The sequence below is a fragment of the Poeciliopsis prolifica genome, unplaced genomic scaffold (genome assembly GCF_027474105.1).
Source record: "Poeciliopsis prolifica strain line A6 unplaced genomic scaffold, Auburn_PproV2 SCAFFOLD093, whole genome shotgun sequence".
Lineage (NCBI taxonomy): Eukaryota > Metazoa > Chordata > Actinopteri > Cyprinodontiformes > Poeciliidae > Poeciliopsis > Poeciliopsis prolifica.
In genome coordinates this window covers 188,428-208,310 of record NW_026562468.1, presented here as the reverse complement: position 1 = coordinate 208,310, position 19,883 = coordinate 188,428, and the positions used below count along the sequence as shown (strand labels likewise).

The window sequence follows — 19,883 nt, the reverse complement described above, 5'->3', positions numbered from 1 at the left end:
TTTAGAGCATTGGATTGAGAATTTGTTGGCATGATTAGCACCATCAAAAGAAGAGTTTCATAAAGTATGTGTTTAATCTCCTTTGCCACCAAACAAACTGGAACATCACAATAGCAAAACAAGAATGCATCTAGGAGAAAATTCAAGTCATGTCTGTTGTGTGATGTATTCTGCTTTCTCTGGCAGCAATTTGCATGCGTTTTGTTTTCGTTCTGTTTTATTTGCGTTGCTCTTGCTTCCTTTTAATTAGCATTTTCAGCCTCCAATTAGCTGTTTATAGTTGGTAAATTATAGAGAGATCCTTAATTTAGTTGGAGACAAACAAACCATAGTGCTTACATGTGCTAAGTAAAGGGGAGGAAATGTTCAACATATGCTCCATAAGTTGCCAGGCACATACACAGATAACACAGAAGATAACAGCAAGCTTCTCCTCCTGTCTGTTGTCCAATTAGTCTTGTTTGACAGACTGATCCTCTTCCTCAAGCAGAGCTCAATTGGCACAATTAGAAATGTTTTGGTCTGCCTTCATGATCAGGTGGACTTTTGATCCAAATGACAAAAGTTACAATTACTGACACAAATCGTGAACTCCCTGTAAGTTAGAAACATTTGGTAATGGCAGTTTCATTTTCACATGCAAAGAAATGCATTCTGAACCTTCCTTCTGAATGAAACATTGCTAATCCCATCAGAAAAAATGTGAAAAAGGTGGGATCTTGACAAGTCACAAGTCACTTGTGAAGTCAGGCTTAGTGTTGCAATCCATTTGTTTACAACTAAAACAAGACAAACTATATTTATCTGTAACATTTTTAATGAGGTTTTAATGACAGGGGTGGGCACTCCTGGTCCTTGAGGGCCAGTGTCCTGCAACACTTAGACATCTCCCTGGTCCAACACGCCTGAATCCAGCAGCTGAATCGCCTCTAAAACACAGTCAAGTTCTCCAGAGTCTTGCTAATGACCTCATTATTTGACTCAGGTGTGTTGAAGTAAAGATACATCTAAAAGTTGCAGGAGACCAGCCCTCGAGGACCAGGAGTGCATGCCCACCCCTTTCATTAATGAAGTTTAATGAAAATAACTTCATATTTACAAGTCATCAGTCTGTGAAGAATTGGTTTTGCTTTTTATCCAGGAGAATGATTTATTTATTTATTCAGGAAAGGGATTTGTAGTAGTAGTAAAGGACAGGCAGCACAGCAAGGATGGTGTTCAGTTTTCTAAAGACGTTTTGTAGAAGGCTTAAAAGGACCTTGAAAACAACCACCTTTAGGCAGGTATTAAACAAAGTCAAACAGCCACTTCTCTGCTTTCAAAAATATTCTACTAAAATTTAAAATTATTTTCACTAGCTGTCAGCAGAAAAATTCTGATTACGAGAAAAAGATTTTAAAACATTAGTCTTTCATTAAGTGAGAAATGTTCCTGAAATAAATGTTCCTGAAATTAATTGACTTTTCAATAATATTCTAATTTACAGAGTGGATCTATGGTAGCTAACATTTACTTTACCAGATAAAGAACAATGCTTAAATCAAGAGGAACGTTTTGCAAGACAAAGTGCAATACCATAAAAATTATCATGACATTTTAATACAGTGGAATCTTGTGTCACGAGGTCTCATAATATCCCCAATGTAGACTGGACCAGTATGACAAGATGTCAACTGAATATAGACACAAGTAAAAGAAGGAGACATCAGATATCTGCATATATCTGTAAATGAAGAGAGGCTTTAAAAGGCATCATCAGGGAACAGAACAAATATAGATTGTAAGATCAACCTCACATAAAGCAAATGGAGGCGGCATGTCAGAAATATTTTATCAAGTGTCCATCTGCCAACAGGAAACAGGAGTATTTCAAAAGATAGCACTTCAGAGGAAAACCTTAATACCATTCACACAGTCGGTGAATAGACAAGGACACCACATGAGCAAAGAAAAAATATGTACCATAAAAGAAGAACGTGGGTAATTGCAGAAACATCATTACGATGCAACAGACTTCTGCTAAGGCAGAGGAAGAGTTCCTTCCATTTTCCTCTTAGGGAGCTTCTCTGTTAATCTAAAGGTAGCTTTCATTTGTCGTCATGTTACGAAACCTAATGGGGATCAAGATGAATGCTGGATTGCCTGTAGATTACGATGTAGATTTTTTAATATACATCTTAAAACCCTGTGGGATAAAATATACAAAATGATTCCTAAACACAGACACAGGACAAAAAAAACAGATTTCAAACACTGTGAACTTTGTCAGTTTCCAGCAATTAACAGCTGTAAACAGACTGTCTAGTTCACACTCTTCTCTGCCAGAAACTGTCGTAAATGAATGGGTTTAATTATAAAAAATATTAAAAATACAATACACAGAAAGAGGAGGCAGAAGAACAAATGTTTCTTATTTAATTCATGCTAAAATGCCATAGATGTGTTATCGTTAATGTTTATTCAATATTTGAAAGCGTTGCCAATATAGACTGAACGGCTTCACCCACTTCCTCTGCAGCCATTGCTACAAATCCCAGGCAGAATACAATTCTTACCACTAGAAGATTGATGTAATAATTCACAACTTCTACTATTTGCTAATTGGCTGAGTGGAAAAACTACCAGAGAGATTTAAAGCGAAGGGGAGAAAGCACAGACTGGGCTGTAAGAGAGAGCTTTTTCAACAGAGTTGAGCTGGAAGGCAAAAGCCAGGCTAGTAAAACACAACATCAGTTTGGAAACGACATCCTGCTGTAGCAACTGATCAACCCTCATTTAACATGGGAATCTCATGGCGCCATGTTTACTCTCCCACTCAATAAAGACTCCAGTATGGCATAGCGCTTCTCCTTCAACATTGAAGACATGATTTTTTTTAAGTTAATTTTTTATGATAGAAAGGAACAAAGTTGGAAAGGAAGAGTATTCGTGTTGGTTTTTTTTAATCTCCCTGTTTATCCAAGAGCAAACCTGGCTCCATATCCATCGCTTCAACTACAAGATGCTACCCTGGAGCCCTAAATCTGGATAAGCAGCAATCCACAGAAATTTACTAAGTGTACATCTTTCTAACTCCCATTACAATTTTTTGCTCCTTCATGTTAAGCTCATTCTGTTGGCTAATCCTGCAAGTTTTGTCACAGCTGCCGCTGAGCTGTGACCACTCGCACCTGATCGGCATCCGCCTGATCCTCAGCTGCTGCCATATTAGGACGGAACTCCTCCTGCACGGCGTCAGATTGTTGTGAAACCCTCAGCGGTAACACCTTCAGGCCTGCTGTAGTAACTGGAGCTAACTGCACAGTATCTAACCTGTCTGTCTCTACCTAGATTCCTCTCCTGTCCCCGATCCCTGTCTCTCCCCGCTGGATAAGGACCTCCTGGCTTCGACCCCCTGTCTGTCTGACCCTGAGACTGCCTGATCCCGATTTGGATTCCCGGTTCTGACCCTGGCCTGTCTGACCAAGAATAAGCAATTTCCCAAAAACGTCTGGTTTGGTATTCACTGTTCAGTCCCTGTGTCCATCCGTGCCTGGGCGTGACAAGTTTTCGCCTGGAGTTATGTTACTTGATGTAATATCAATGATCAGTTTCTCTGTGTCTGCCATGAAGGCATATCTTATGAAATGTGAACCAAGTTCGATGTGTAAAACCATCACATATCCTCTTTAAAGTGATGTAAGTAGAAAATGGTTTTGTTCATTTAAATGATCTTCTTATACAAAGTAACAGGGTACAAGCTTATAAAGGAGATCAAGCATACACTTACAGTGCTTTATTACATTTAGAGTCTGGGAAGATAAAGATAAGAGCAAATATTATTTTTTTGTTTGATTTGAATACTCGTTTCTGATAAAAAAAACTGGAGAAGGTTCAAAGAAATTCATTTATCAACCACAGATCATGTGAGTTATTTGGCTTGCTCTGATCTCTGTTTTCAAATCTCCTTATTATCTGGGATTTTTTTTAAATATATAAATTCCCTTCCACCCACCGCGGGTGGTTCTTATCCTCTGAGCTCGGGTCCTCTACCAGAGGCCTGGGAGCTTGAGGGTCCTGCAGTATCTTGGCTGTGCCAAGGACTGCTGCACATTTCTGGACTGAGATGTCTGATGTTGTTCCTGGGATCTGTTGTAGCCACTGCTCCAGTTTGGGGGTTACTGCCCCGAGGGCCCCGATGACCACAGGCACCATTGTGGTCTTCACCTTCCAGGCCCTCTCCAGTTCCTCCCTGAGGCCCTGGTATTTCTCCAGTTTCTCCTTTTTCCTGATGTTGCAGTGGCTTGGTATTGCTACATCTACCACAATGGCTTTCCTCTGTTGTTTATCCACTATGACAATGTCTGGTTGGTTCGCCATTACCATATATATATATACTGTATATATGAAACAGATAATAAGGAGATTTGAAAACAGAGATCAGAGTATAAACCAAACTAGTACCTTTCTGATGTCCTGGTTAAACTTGTATTATGGAAGTTATGTGGGAGGGAGGTGATATCTGAAATTGTACTGGCTAAAAGATTTAAATGAATCTTGGGAAGCTTTGTTTTGAAATGCTTCATTTGATAAACTTTGTATATTTATAAGAATATAAATATTCTTATAAATATAAGAATATTTATATATATATATATATATATATATATATATATATATATATATATATATATATATATATATATATATATATATATATGTAAAAAAAACAAGCTGAAAAATATATCTGGTATTACTCAGAGGCAGTCCCTTTTCTGTTTTTCTAATTTATCCCAGAAAGTGAAGCTTCCAATGGCTCGTTCAGATGGTTTTAAAGCTGACAGCATTCACAGTCCGCTGCTGCTGGACACAGCCGCACCACAAGGGTGAATTGGGGTTAAGTGACTGTGTCAAGGGCAGTTTGATGGTGACCATTTGGGAGGAGGAAGAAAAAAATAAAGAGAGAGAAATCCTTCCTCATTCACTTCTCTGTCTCAGATTTTGTTCCCCTTCCTGTTCTGGGGATTAAAAGAGGAACTATTTTACTAGAAACCCATGTGGACAGCCTTAGTGGAAGAAGAACCGCTGATAATCCAGCAGAGACAATGACAAGCCATCTTCAGTTGACACACTGCTGGAAGTGTTACATGATTTGTTACTTTGCAAGACACAAGTTAACATCAGGCTTTTGTTGTTACGCATGCAGCACATAATATCTCATAGCTTAATGAGATCCAGTTGTTGGTTTTAAATTACATTATTGTGTAGAATTGACTTGTTTTAATTTACATCATCTTTAGATGACATGATATAAAGTGGGCAGAGCCAAGAGAAACTGAGGTACATGGCAGCATAGATATAATAAAGAATAGACCCTGCATTGGCTGCTTTGGCACAGGAAATATGGCAGCCATATTGGAGAAGTCATCTCTCATACTTTGCTAAACCAAAACAGCAGAAGATCCCTAGCACTGCGGGATAGTTTTGTTTAAATTGACCGATTATTGACATGAGGGCTCCAGGAATAACTTTTCGCAAGTATATTATTAAGATTTTGTGATCAGAATATTATCACACTCCATTTATGTCCACTGGCGAAATGCCAGCTAATATTAGCTACAGTCCTTGACAATTGTTTTAGCAATAAAACAATATAAGATACAAACATATTATTATTATATTATTTAACATTCACTAGTTTGCACAGGGGGAAAGGACTATTATTTATCAAAGTAAAAAAACCTCCCAAATTTTCTGTTGTTTTGAAGGTTTTCTTAAGACAAAGAAGTGAGGAAGAAGTGGGAAGTGTCTTTAAGGAGAGACGGATTCACTCTGCTGAATCATCCTCAGCTGCTTAATCACTCTGAAGAAAGAATGCCAGAAAACATGAAAAAATATATATATATTTGTGTCTCATGCAATTACATGTGCATATAAATATGTATATATTATACTATTGGACTAGTGCCAGTTTAGCATTTTGTTCCTTTATTAAGTGACTTTTCAGACTCTTTTATTAATTCTTTTTTTTCTTAAACCAACTAATGACAAACTTACAGAATATGTACACAATTGCAAAAGCCACAGCAGAAGTTATGCCAACACAGATATTATTTTATCATGGACTTTATCCAGCAAAGTTAGCATTTGGCTGTTGTTGTTCTTAACCACATTTGTATAGTGCTTTATCAAGTCCAAGGAATTGAAAGCACTTGGCACTACATTCAGTCATTCACCTAGTCACACGTGCACATGCTATGGTGAATGTGTATCGTATTGAGGTTTTTGTATCTGTTCAGCTTTTCTCTGCAACCATAAATGTGAAAAAAAAAGGTTTGCATGTCATTATATACTTGTTATAATGCAAGTTTGTTTTTTGCATGTTCAACAATTCAAATCTACCTGTAAATTCACACAAACACACAACTGATTCAACTCGGTCATTGTTTATAACACAAAAGCAACTTTGACAGCATTAACTCTCACAAGTGGTTTTCTGTACAAATTCAGCTTCATCTGTTACTGACAGCACAGTTTTCTTGCCAGTGTTGCTTCATTTTTCTGAGGCTTGCATTATTCTGTTGAGACTTCAGCTTCAGGTTAGATTTAAAGGACATCAGAAATTATGAAATAACAAAACATTATGTCGTAGTCCTCCAAAAAAACAGAGAACTGAAAAAAAGATATACTTTCTGTTGCATCATGACATTATGATGCAACATAATGTCATGATTATGTTGCATCAACAACAACCTCAGAATATCAAAGTCTTTATCATACTGAGCTTCATTGAGACCAGGTTAAGTTTATGAAGAAAACTATATTAAGTTGCAGCAAACAGAATCTCCATGCAGTTATAACACGAAGCTGAATAACTGTTATAGTAATAATCATAAAAATCAGAATGAAATAGAAAAATAACTGTTTTTGAAAACAATGTAAGTTTGTTTATCTACGTACTGCATTGCTTATAATTAAACCAAGATAAATAGCAGCTTGAAGCAAACTTACCACCAGATAGCAACACGTTAACAGCCTTCATCCTTTCTGGCCCCTTTCATGACCCACATTTCATTTTCATCCAGTTCTTGTCCTGTTGTGTTGTCGTCTAACTGTTCTTAGGAAGGAGAAATGTCAGTTTCTCTTTCCTAAAGGAGAATAAATTGTTTTAATAAGTTGTATTAAAACAATACTCTGTCCTTGGTGAGATATTTTCCACATTTCCTCTAAAGTGTACTTATTGTTTTATTGTATCAATTTTATTAAGCATCTTGTCTGTGAACTTTTAATATATTGATCATTTGAACAATTCTCTGATATTATATTGGCAATGCACTCTTAAAAAAATTGAATATATTGAATACACAATGTAATTCTTTTCAAGTGGAAAGTGTGTTGTGATTGATCCTTCTGTGTACTGGTAGCCTGACATATTTGCAATTCTGCAGTGTGTATGAAGCATTAATGTAAAAAGCAGAATAATAAAAGACATTGATAAGTTCCTGAAAGGTGCACTTCACTAGCAATTATGGTAAACTAAAAGCGTAATTGTAGCATACTGTGATCACATTACTAATGTATAAAATATGTAATGTTCATCTACTTAAAATGACATTCTAAATATATTGTAATTGTAATTCAATCACAAAAATAGTACACCTAAAATATACTATTAAAGTATGTTAATGTTACATAAAAAGCTGTATACAAAGTATAACTTTAATTGTTCCAAAAAGCATGTGATTGTACACTTAGTACACTTAAATGTTGTGTGTGTTCTTTGTTTTCGTTCTTTTAACTCTACATATTAGTTCAAGGAGTTTTTAGTCCAAACGTTTTAATATGTGGCTTGCATAAAAGAAATGGAAATTCATAATTAAATATATTTAGAGCTTATACAGTAGATTATTTTATTTAGATGTCTTCAAATATTTATGTAATATGCAACTGGAAGATTTTGTCACCTGACCACATTTTCCACTTAGTCAATGGTTCACTTCAACAGAGGACAGTTATTCTTTCACTTTTAGCCATTTCATCAGTATCTGTTTTTTTTTTTTACTACACAGACAATGAATCTGCCCTTTCTATAATATCAAAAAGTACCACAGGTCATCATCAAGCTATTTTTATGAAGCAATTAAAGCCTCTTCTATGCATCATTTTGGGTTAAATAACACACTAGCTGAAAATATATTAGTCATCGCTGCACATTTGCAGTGCGAGGCTTTTGCAATTTTTGCTTAGTTAAATCCAGATGGTCACACTCTTAAGGAAATTAAGCATTTGCACATTTCTTGAGTCTTGCTCCTTTGCTCTCTGATGGACTGTGGAGCCCTGTGACATGCATATGTCGCACTTCAGTGGATGGAATTGTAAGCATTTGATTTCGGATTTAGAGGAAGTAAAAGTTGCCTGGCAGCACTCGCCGAATGAGAATCAAAAGCCCTTGAGAGCCAAATCCATTCCTTATGAGGCAATGCATGCAGCAGCCAAACAAGCAAACAGTAAGGTCAGGAACTGCATTGGGAAAATTATATGCTACTTGAAGTGAGGATTTTCTTCTCAGTGCTGGTGCCTACAATACAGATCGCCTGTAAAAGCTTCACCCGGCTGGTGGCTGGATGCTGTTTCCACAGTGATGGATGGAGCGAGCCTCTGAACGCTCCTTCTCATATTGTTCTCTGGGCACACAAGGCCAGTATTCCCTCATTAATAAACCTTGGTGATTAATTTCTAAGCCTCCCTCCGTTGTCCCTGTTCCTGTTGTCTGTAAAAGAAAAAAAAATGGTGCCCTCCTAATTAGTGAACACTGACGGAGCCTCTATAATGGCCAGACACAAAGCGCTGCTGATGCTTAGAAAGGACTTTGAATGCTTGCCGTGGCAGAAGTCTTCACTTACTAAATGCTGCATGTTGTTTTAGATACTTTGAAATTTTTTCATGAGAGTAGAATGTTGTTTGTTAGAATCATGCAAAGAAAAACTGCATTATTGCAAAGTATTTATAAAAGATCTGTGGGAAGACTGTTTGATTAAGAGACATTTACTTTACTGCACAAAGTTATGTGCACCCTTAATTATCTGACATTCAGTCAGACTGTATAGATAGAAACATAATTTCATATTCAAGATACAACAAAAAAGGAGATGAAACCAAACAGACATGCATTATCTACAGTCATTTAAAAATAAACTGTAATATAAAAATTTACTGAAAATGTAAAAGTATAAGTGACGTGATGATTAACTTCAACTCATTGTATATATACAAACATGTTGAATTTCTATGTGCTATTATATCTAACCTGGCAACACAATTGGCGTAACAGAAAGCCAACAAAAAAATCTGCTGGTGACCAGAGTGACAGAAAAACATGGAATTTTTTAGTTTTAATTCCAATCAGACTGATTGTTGATTTAAGTTCTGACCTTTAGTAGGAAGATTAACATTTAGTTTTCAGTATTCAGTGAAGTAATGAATCCAGTAAGGTGAAAAATATTCAATGTAAACGATATTTTCTTTGTAACACCTAATGTTGCTCACACCCCTAATGTTAGTCAGACAGAATGGATTAAATGTGATTTGAATGACTTCAACCCGAGACTTACATAAGAATTACAAATTTTCATGTGTTTTCATTTTCAACCTTCATGCACATTTTCTCAGACGCACAGGTTTCGACCAGTCTGGCATCGAGAGAAAACATGTCAAGAAATACAGAAAAGAAAGACACTTTTTCAATTTCCAGACTACATTTTTCTGAACAGTGAAAGCATCATGCTAAGCACAACAAGGTATGCCTGATTCCCATTTGGAAGCTGTTCTGTGTTTATGGTAACCAGTTAGTCATTTTCAGTTATAGATAGTTAGAGATTTCAAATATCTGAAGCCAAAGACCAAAATGCAAATACTCACTTCACTGGAATTAACCTCACAAAGCTTGTTCATGCGTTCCTGCTGAGGCCAGAAGGTGTCCAGTTGATATTTCATTAATTAGGAATGAGGCAACCACAGGACCCTGAGCACAACCAAGCAAGCTTCAGCAAGCAGGGAAAATGAAACCTATCTGGCCAGAAAACGTGTAGCAAAATACATTTTTCTTCAAAAGAAAACTGAAGAAAAAAGATTTAATAAATGTGTATGAATTCTTTTTCAAGCAGTATAAAAGAGGTATGATGAATAACAAAGCGACACCACCTCATGGAGCTTCTAATATGATTCACTGCAAAGATGCCAATAAAAGCTTTTTCTCAACCTGCAACTGTGCTTTTTATCCATTCCTATGAAAGTACCTTTTCTCATAACAAAGAACACAGTTTTCATTCAGACACTGCTCTTTCTCTAATCAGTATTTGCTGATTTTGAGAAACAAGGCAGAGGTTAACTGATGAATGAAGGTCGGGCTGTTTTCATTTGAAGCAGAAAAAACATTTTGAGTGAAAATGTCTGAACATAATCAGTGAAAATATGTTGATTAGAATTTAATTGTGCTCCACATTGTTATGGAGTTTGTGTGTATTAAGGTTTTCTTTTCATATAGTTGCAAACAAGGCACAACACTTCACGCAATTACCACAACACCTTAGATTATTTGCAACAGTTGAATCAAAACTCTACAATTTCTAACAAAACCTCATTTTCTTGTCAAAACATCCCACACATCCATATCATCTGATTTTGTTAGAGTCGGTTCAGCTTATCATATAATTTATACAAAGAATCTATAAAAATAAATTCAGCAACTTTACATGTCAAGTTGTGCAGATGAATGAATTTATTCATTTCACTTCATGTCAGCTCTTTGCAATGACTCAAGTAAAGAAAAGATCTGGATCTGGCTACGGCACCTCGTCAACATCACAGGCAACGTTATCTTTAGCAAGACAACGTAGGAAGAATCTTCTAGAGTCACGAATCTATCCTTGTATTGATGTCACATCGATTTGGTCACAGACCTCCTCCATAGCCTGGGTGCATGGCATCTGGATATACAGGAGAGATTATACACCTTCTACTGCCATGCTGAGAAGAACTTCACAGAGAGACTCAGGAAGGGGAGAGGATGGCGGACGGTGAAGAACTGTAAATTGTGGTTGTTGTTAAAACCAGTTGTGTATCTCAGCAGACACATTGTCCCTGATGACAACATATCTGGTTCTTTTGGTTCCCAGCTGTCTGTAATTGCTTCAGAAATTTAAGAATGAGTTCAGTGTAATAAGGACTTGATGAAGAACCCCAGGCTATGAAAAGGGCTCAAAAAGGGTAATGTTGCCCCAACACAGTAGCAGCGTTTCCATTGACCATATGATTGTGCAATTTCACATTACGAAAATAAATTTGCTCAATGGAAACACAATTTAAATACAATTTTTTTTCATGACTTTTTTCATGAATTTTATGACTTTTTTTTCATAAAAAGTCTTGCCACTAGGATGAGGTGTTTTTTTTTTTTTTTTTTTTGCAAATCAAAATTGTTTCATATTGCAAAACTGCAATGGAAACACTTTTTTACATCACGAGTCACATAATTAACAGAAGGATCATTACTCAGCAAGTTTCTTTAAAGATTTATCCTGTGAGCAAACTTACTCATCTGATTTAAAGTGTGTCTCTTATTAAGTGGAAACACTGCATTTGGAAAATTGTATGTTTTCAACGTTAGCAAAATACTGACAAAGTTTTGCATCCATTTGTCATGAACACCCAGCAACCAACAATAACCTGTTAAATAATATTTCTTCTTCTTTTTTCTGCACACAGAGTAAATCCATTCTTATACACATTTTTATTGGAGAAACGTAACCTATTGCCTTTTCATTGTGTGTGTTTTAGTGTGTTCTTAATTTTTCACCTGTGAGTGTGCATAACTGGTGACTGTGTTTAATAGTAACTTGGTATTTTTATTTCATTTGTGAGAGAAATAAACCAATAGAATCCCAGATGTATCACTTACTCTAGCCATCATTGGCCTTTTCAGGCATTTCTCCTTTCATTCATTCCAAACCCACTTGGAGGGTTTGTTCCTGAAAACCTTAATCATTCAGTTTTACCAAAATCAGTTTCAGTCAAAGTTGAAACACTTTACTCTACATGGTCATATTTTTCTGGCCTCCCTCCTGAGCAACCAGAAGGTCTATAGATAGTGTCTAATAGTTGCTATGGGGACTTGTGGAGTGAAGGTCAGCAGTCTTTTGTTTGAGTTGTCAGTTGCGTTCAAAGTCCTCTTCTGTACAGCCATGTTCTGCTGGAGGTCTCTTCATGTTCAAAGGAAGCATGACCATGGTTACCATGTGTTTGTTCAGGAAGCAGAATTGCTAAGTAAAGTCATGAAATTGGTTTGGCTTTCTTAGATTGAAAACTGTTTTGATCTAAAAATTCCAATCAAATTGTAATTTCCATAAATTCTTTTAATTATTCATGGAAAACATATATGGAAAATTCACCTGTTCACAAATTTTTTTAATCAATAGAAAATGCAGTTTGGGAAGATGAAATACTGAGGTGCAAGGCTAGTTTACATGCTTCTGATTGCCATTTGTAGGAGTACTATTGATTTTCCTTGACAACTTTATTTCAACACTTTTTACAGCTATTTACCAAGAGGCCCCAAGAAACTTCGCTGCAGTTCCAAAGTATTGGTATGTACTGCATTTGTCTTACAGAAATGTAAAGTCATATTTAGTCTGTCACAGCCATCTAATTGGGATAAAACACCCTTATAAGGACAGTTTGCTAGCAAGCTTGTCCTTGTCAGCACTGATCCATTCATTTACTTCCAGCTTATCCTGTTCAGGGTTGTGGGGGTGCTGGAGCCAGACCTAGCTGTCATACATGGACAAGCATGGTACATACAATGGATGAGGAGATGCAACCAAACAAGCAGGTTCACTCTGAAGGTCTACCTGGCAGTAATTAATCTAACATTAATGCTTCTGGATAGAAAGACAGCCTATTAAACATCCCTACTGTATGTAGGGATGTTTAATATTACCACCTCACCATCCTGCCCTTGTGCTTTGAATCATTTTTTATGAACAGTATGAAACATTATTAATAAAATCTTCACAGGGACAGTTACAAGTTTACATTCAGCTTAAAAATATGCTGATCACATCAGCTTAAATCGAACAGCTTCAACACAAGCTTCCCTTAGCAATAACAAAACTTTATTTTCCTACAACCGGAACATCGCTAATGATGTGTAAAACACAGAGTCGAACAGGCAGTGCAGTGTGCTTTGATAAATCGAGTGATTATATTCTAAAACACTCATTTGCTCTACAAACCACCTCAACATAACATAATCCTGTTTAGATCTCTTGGACTCAAAAAAGGAACCCACGTTCAGAGACGTGCCAATCCCACAAGAAGCCGCTTTCTGCAGCTTTTCTGGCTTTGGATTATGGGAGGAGGTGTTTTTAGTTTGATCATGCATTCCAGTGATCTCACCCGCCTGTGTTCCCAGTTAATACATCTCATTAACTCATTAGATTTCACTGGGTATCTGCTAGATCCTCCCTGTGAAGGTTAATGCATTATTCAACGGCAAGGCTTATGGATCTATAGATCTTTTTTTATACAGAGTATGATGGAAGTAAGCATTTTAATCAGCGGAGGTTTTGAAGTTCAATGTGTTTTCTACCTGGAACTGCAAATTCTTTAATCAATTTCAAATAAGGGAGCTTTTATTTATCAGCTGCTTTATTTCTCTGTATTATGGGATGTTTATCAGCAAATCCAAATATGCATTTTGTTCCTCTATAACATCTAAAAAAATGCCACACAAATACAAGCCATTAACCAATGTATAAACAACAAAAACTTCAACACAGATGTTGAACTTTATTTAACTGAAAGTTTAAAAAACAAGCTAAGTGTGTGAAATGTTTTCAAAGTTAGCAAGAAAGATAATGCACCAAACCAAAAATTTGCTCTGGTATTAGCCCAGAAGCAGAGCTATTTCTACCACTGCATTCTTATATAAACAAATTTCAAAGCCTAGTTGTTTTCCACTGAATATTAGACCTATATGTTGTTCTATAAATACTTATTCTTTATTCTGCATAGATTGGCTGCCTACAGCCTGTAGGTATATCTTTCATTAATGAAGAAAGCCAACATTGGTTGAAATAAACATTTTTACTAAGTTACAGTTATAGAAAAAAAACACAAATTAATAATTATTACCATGCACAATTTTAGTATACAAGACAATACAGTTACTTTTCAATATGAAAATGCCACTCTACATGTCAGTATCTCACAGAGATCATTGATTAATACATCAGTATTAAAGCCAGAGAACACACTATATAAAAGAAGTAAGGTTGTCTTTGATGGCCAGGTTTTAAAAATCATATGCAAGCTATATACATTATATACTGTCTCTTCCATTCCAACCACAGAAACTAACTATCTGTATGGACCTTGTGGACATTAATAGACATCTTGCTTCTCTGTAATAATTTTAGTTTTAACCCATAAAGCTGACTGATCACTTTCTTTCTTTTAGATTGTACATTGTAGCATTAATTAAAGCAAAAGGCCAGGAAAAAAAAAAATCTTATTTGAGCATGAGAACACATTAAAGACATTAGGCTTAACTACAACTATGTTTTAACAAAAAAATCATTGCAAAAAAATTCTGCCTACAGTTGCACAATGTAAAATATGAACATACTATTTGACACTTAAGGTACTTCCTTTGGAAATTCAATAGACCACTTTCATCAAAGAGCTTTGAAGCCGAGTCACAAAAGAAAACTGTACAGTGTCAAATGTTGATGTTGAGCTGTACTTAGCAGAAATTAATATCAGAAAACAAAGTATGAAGAAAAGAGAAAATAAAATGAAGCTAAACAAACAAACTGACCACATCTGGTGGTTGAATTATACATTTTTAATGTTTGCAGGGCTGTTTAGGTTTGGAAGATCATGGTTGGACTTCCATCTGGAAACAAAGAGCAGATTTGCTATGAGATGTAGATTATGTAGCATAAGATTTTGTGATCCTAAAAAGCCACATTATTTCTTGAAAAACTGAAGCTGCTGTTTCAGTTTTGTCTTTTTGAGACCTGTATTTTGAAGTAAGGAAAGAAATAGTCCTGAAGTTGTTTGCCCGTGTATCCAGGTTAATACACAGGCAAACATCAAGCTGGCTAAAAACAATTCTTTTTATGAGATTCATTTTTCTGTTGTTTGTGTGACAGCAACTTTGAGATGTAAAACAGAATATTAAGGTCACTTGGACAGTTAAAAAGAATGAGAAGAAAATATTCTATGACTTACATACCCATTTTGAGATTTAAACCCAAAAATTATGAAAAAATGCTATGTGTGCTCAATACTGACTAAATATTGAGCACACTTAGAGTGAATTCTCACCAGATAAGTCAACCCACACTTGATGGAGCATGCATTACTGAAAAAAAACTCATTGCTACACTAACAAAGAAATATTATGGTGCTAATTGACTTACAAGCTGAAGGTTAATAAAGCTTATTAGCAGTTATGGTATTCTGAAATTAAATCCATATATTGAATAAAACAAGATACTGATTATTAATATAGCAGTGCATGAATATTTAGAGTTGAATTAAAATAGGTTTTACAAGATGCATAGTAATATTAGTGTGATCGATTGTCAGTTGTTCAAATCTTTCAAAAACATGAATGAAGGTTAAAAAAAAACAACAACTTTATTTCATTGGACAAAACCAGTCTAAAGGTGGATGTTACAGTTTTAAAGTCCTAGTGTGACTCGCTTCATATACTACTGACAATATTAAAAACAGCTCTACTATCGTAAGAGAACAGTAGCTGTGTTTCTATTAGAATTGTGCAATTTGACATTTGGAAAATAAATTTGCATGATGCAGAAATGGCAATTTCAAAAAAACTAGTTTTGGTACTATAATGAGGTGGGTTTTTAGATGTATCAAAATTGGTGTATTTCTCAAAACTTAAATAGAAACATTTTTTTTCTCCTCACACGGGTCAAATAATCAACAACCAGATGTTGGCACTGGCACAAGCCATGAAGAAAACAACATGAAGTAGTTGGAGGAGGATGGTGCTGCATATTTTTTAATGATTTATCACGTAAACCTATTTATTAATGTGTGATTTTCATTGCGTGTCTTATTTAATGGAAACACTGCAATTGTGAAATTGTTTTTTTGTACACTGCTATCAAAAACTAATGTAGAGTTTTTAATACAGAGTGTTGTGGAAAGCGTCTAAAGCTCAAAATGTAATAGCTGCGCAGCTACTGATGGATTTGTTATAACATATAAGTCAAAAGAGCCAATTAGATAGTCGATTTCAGGTCAATTCTCCAATTCACGAGTGACTAATGTATTGAAAATATGCCTGATGGAACAGTATACAAGAGCTTCCAAAAAAAATCTGAGAAAATAACCTGGAATGGGATTTTTTCTGTTCAACGCAAAAACAATAAAAGAAAAAGAATGACTTCAAAATCGTCAAAAAAAAAAGGAAAGAGGAAGTGTATAGGGTGGAAAACATTTAAAACGTTACAGACTGCAACACAATAGAACAGGTGCATAAGGGCTCGGCCATCAATCAGTCAAACGGCTGAATTGTGACAACCGCAATAATGGGCTAGGAAAATCAATAACCCATTGACTGGTCTGTAGGAGTCTAATCAACGAGCGCAGAGTTTAATGAATCCAGTCAGAGGAGCAGATACAACAGCCGATCACATCGGCTGTGCGGAGCTTTATGATTCCTCTGGTGTCCCACAACACTTGTTTAGACGTTTACGTGATAACTTCCAGTCGCTAACAAATCCTTGTGCTTCTGTTTGACTGTTTGGGGTTTTTTGGGAGGGTTACAAAGTTCAAAATCCAGACAAAAACAAAAAAAGGCTGTAAGCTTAGGACTATACATAACCCCAACATTTGGCAAAGGCACAATAATTCAATTTTCAAAGTTCAACCGTCCATCCTTCCAGACTGACGTTGCCCGGACCAAACGAAACCTTGGTTCCAGTTCAGATGACGACAGGCTGGAAAACAGGGGCTTCCTAAGCTGAGGTTCCTATGCTAACTCTTCAGCCCAGTGAGTCCAACACATGGAGGTAAAATGTGGGGCTGGCTGTGATTTTAAACAGCTACACCTTGCACACCACTTACAGTCAAGACCCTGTCATTAACCCATACATAAAAAGCTCCTAAATTATGATATGGATGGAGTCACATGTTTATTATGCTCCAGGTCGTCAACACTATGACCGAAAATTGAAATCTATTGAAGCTTTTGTAAATCGGCCGACCTTTTTTTTTCATCAAAGATGCTCCCTGGCCTGATGAAAATTTAATCAGCCTTTTCTGATGAGGGCCTGCTTCTTACATGCTCAGCCTCCTGTCTTTTGTTGGCAATACTCTTCAGAAAAGCAAACAATTCCCCTGTCGCAACATCAATCCTTCTGTACTCTATCTAAAAGGGAGAAAGAAAAATGCTGGGGCAAAGCTTTAGTGAAGGCACTGTTATCTGGCGGTCCATTGTGCGCAGCTGCAGGTGCTCGTCGTAGAACATCGGCCATTTCCATGTAGAGATGGAACGGTACAGGAGAGATCAGCTCGATGGAGCTACTCCACACTCCTGCTTTTTATTTTCCCACTGGATTTAGAATGCAGAGTGTGATAGGCATTAATTATTTAGAGGAGCATGAGATGGAGAGCAAAATGCCAAGATCTATCAGAGTGTTGTGGAAGGGGTCTAAAGCTCACGAGCCTGTGACTCTAACAGATTTAATATTTAAGTCGTCAGAGATAAGTGGGTTTCAGGCACAGCTGATCAATTATGCAGCATTCGTATATTTGACAAAGCCTGGGAAAGCTTTTCAGAGCTGCAATTGATATGACTTCAGCACCTTGCAATAGTATCCAAACCCCTTGATGTTTTTTTTTTCTTATTTTTTTAAATTTGTCACATTAATATTTTGTTCAGATTTTATGAAATAGCCCAACACAAAGCAGCACATAACTGGGGAGTGGAGTAAATATCAGACTTTTTAAGACCAGTATGAATGCAATTTAAGACTTGCATCATGAGAACGTACAGAAGAAAATTACACATTTTATGGTTAAATGTAGTAGAGCTTTTTTGCCCAAAATGCACGTAACGTTGCATGGGTCCCAACACAAGTGGTAAAGACGAATCTCATCCAGCCCAACTGACCGACGGTCAGTCGACTGACTGATGGTCAGCTGGTCATGCTTTTTTTGCATTGAGCTAACACGATGCAAAAAAAGCATCGAGTTATCTATCAAGGGTTCATTAAGAGCTTCCCAGCAATATCCTTAACTGCCACTGGCAACATTAATATCAGATATCGACCCAAATTTTCATATCAGTGAGTTTTTGAGTAGTAAGTTTTTGAAAGTAATTTATCAAGTTCCCTCTATTTAACGTGCTGCACTTGTTTAGTCTGTCAAATGAGATATTAATAAACACATACTGATTGATTTTCTGACAAAATTAGAAAAAGTTCAAAGGGGGTGACTAGTTTTCCAAGGCATTACCATTAGTTTGGTGAACCACATGCTCTGAATGAATGCTTTTACGTTAACCTGACAAGCTCAATTATGGGTGCAGCAAATGATTAATATGTAAACTGCACTGTGATGATAATTATTATTATTTTTTAAACATGCTTGTTTAAGGTTGGAGCAGCTGCTGTTACCTACTTTGGTGTGGACCATTTCATCAAAGTGGACTTTAAGGCAATTCCATCTCCAAAATCATGAGTCAAGGTTAATTTGGGACACATAAGCAACTTCGAAAATTAAATCTTGAGGACGGTGGCACTTTTTTGACAAACAAAGAAGTTGCAAGCAAGAAAAAATCAATCATGCAAGTGATTCGTCACTTGTCTTTTGGATGGCTATTTAAACAAAGTTCTTTATCTTTATCCATCTTAGGGGTTTTAAGCTAAATGAAGGGATGACAGAGGCAGAGGCGTGACATCACCAGATGGAGCATAACAATGCACCAATAAGGACCAAAGAGCAAGACAACCGTCTGAGACCGCTGGCTCCAGAACCCCGAGCTCCCATGCCTGCAACAGAAAGCCAGCGGAGATGGTAAGAGGTTTGAGCAAGTAAAACTTAAAACTTTTTAAGATTAATTAAATCTTTAGGGAAATTTAAGACCAGAAAAAATATATATACAAGGGGTACATATAATAATAGGTAACATATGTGCTGAGGATCCTACTATATGAAAATAATAGCTTAGCAAAAATTGTGAAATTCCTGCCTCATATGTTTTGGCAACAGAAATGAACATCACCTAGGCAACTGGAGATAAACTTTGACTTACATGGGTGGACAAATGGGATTTAATGACGCTGCCTTGGTTCATTTTCAATGGAGCTTACATGATGCAGTGACCCTGTGTCCCCATGTGTCGATCCCATCACCCATGATAAAGTAAGATGCCAAAAAGCTAGCTGGAAAGTAATGGTTTTTAGCAGCCAGTAACCTCAAATACCCTGAGTCGCAGAACGGAATCAAGATGTCTGTGGCCACTCAAACATTTGCCTTACAGTTATGTCTTGCCAGAAAAAAAAAAAAAACACATATATGATATTAAATAGTCTTTTTCTGATAAAATTTAAACCTGTAATTAACACATTTAAAGCTAATTTACTTAGCTTTGAATTAAAATCTTTAACCTTTTCAATTAATTTAACAAATTTAAGCCTTAAATCTTTTCTGTGACACCCCCCCTGGAGGTGTGGAAGTGCACATGCACAGAACGTACGACTTATTCTGCACGGGCAGATGACAAAAATAATTCCAGTTAACATTATGCTACTTAATCTGTTCAATTTCTGATACAGAACATATGTGTTACATAAGTGCTTATTTCA

At 36.3% G+C, this 19,883-nt stretch overlaps 1 protein-coding gene across 1 annotated transcript in view; it reads right to left on the bottom strand.

Moving 5' to 3' along the window:
• Nucleotides 1-14,102: 14,102 nt before the first annotated feature.
• The window catches only part of cntn3b (contactin 3b), a 77,267-nt gene continuing 71,486 nt past the window's right edge, over nt 14,103-19,883 (bottom strand). The window contains exon 23 of the mRNA XM_055022934.1: nt 14,103-19,067. Coding sequence (XP_054878909.1) covers nt 18,976-19,067 — 92 coding nt within the window. The 3' untranslated portion in view covers nt 14,103-18,975. The remainder of the gene's footprint in view (nt 19,068-19,883) is intronic.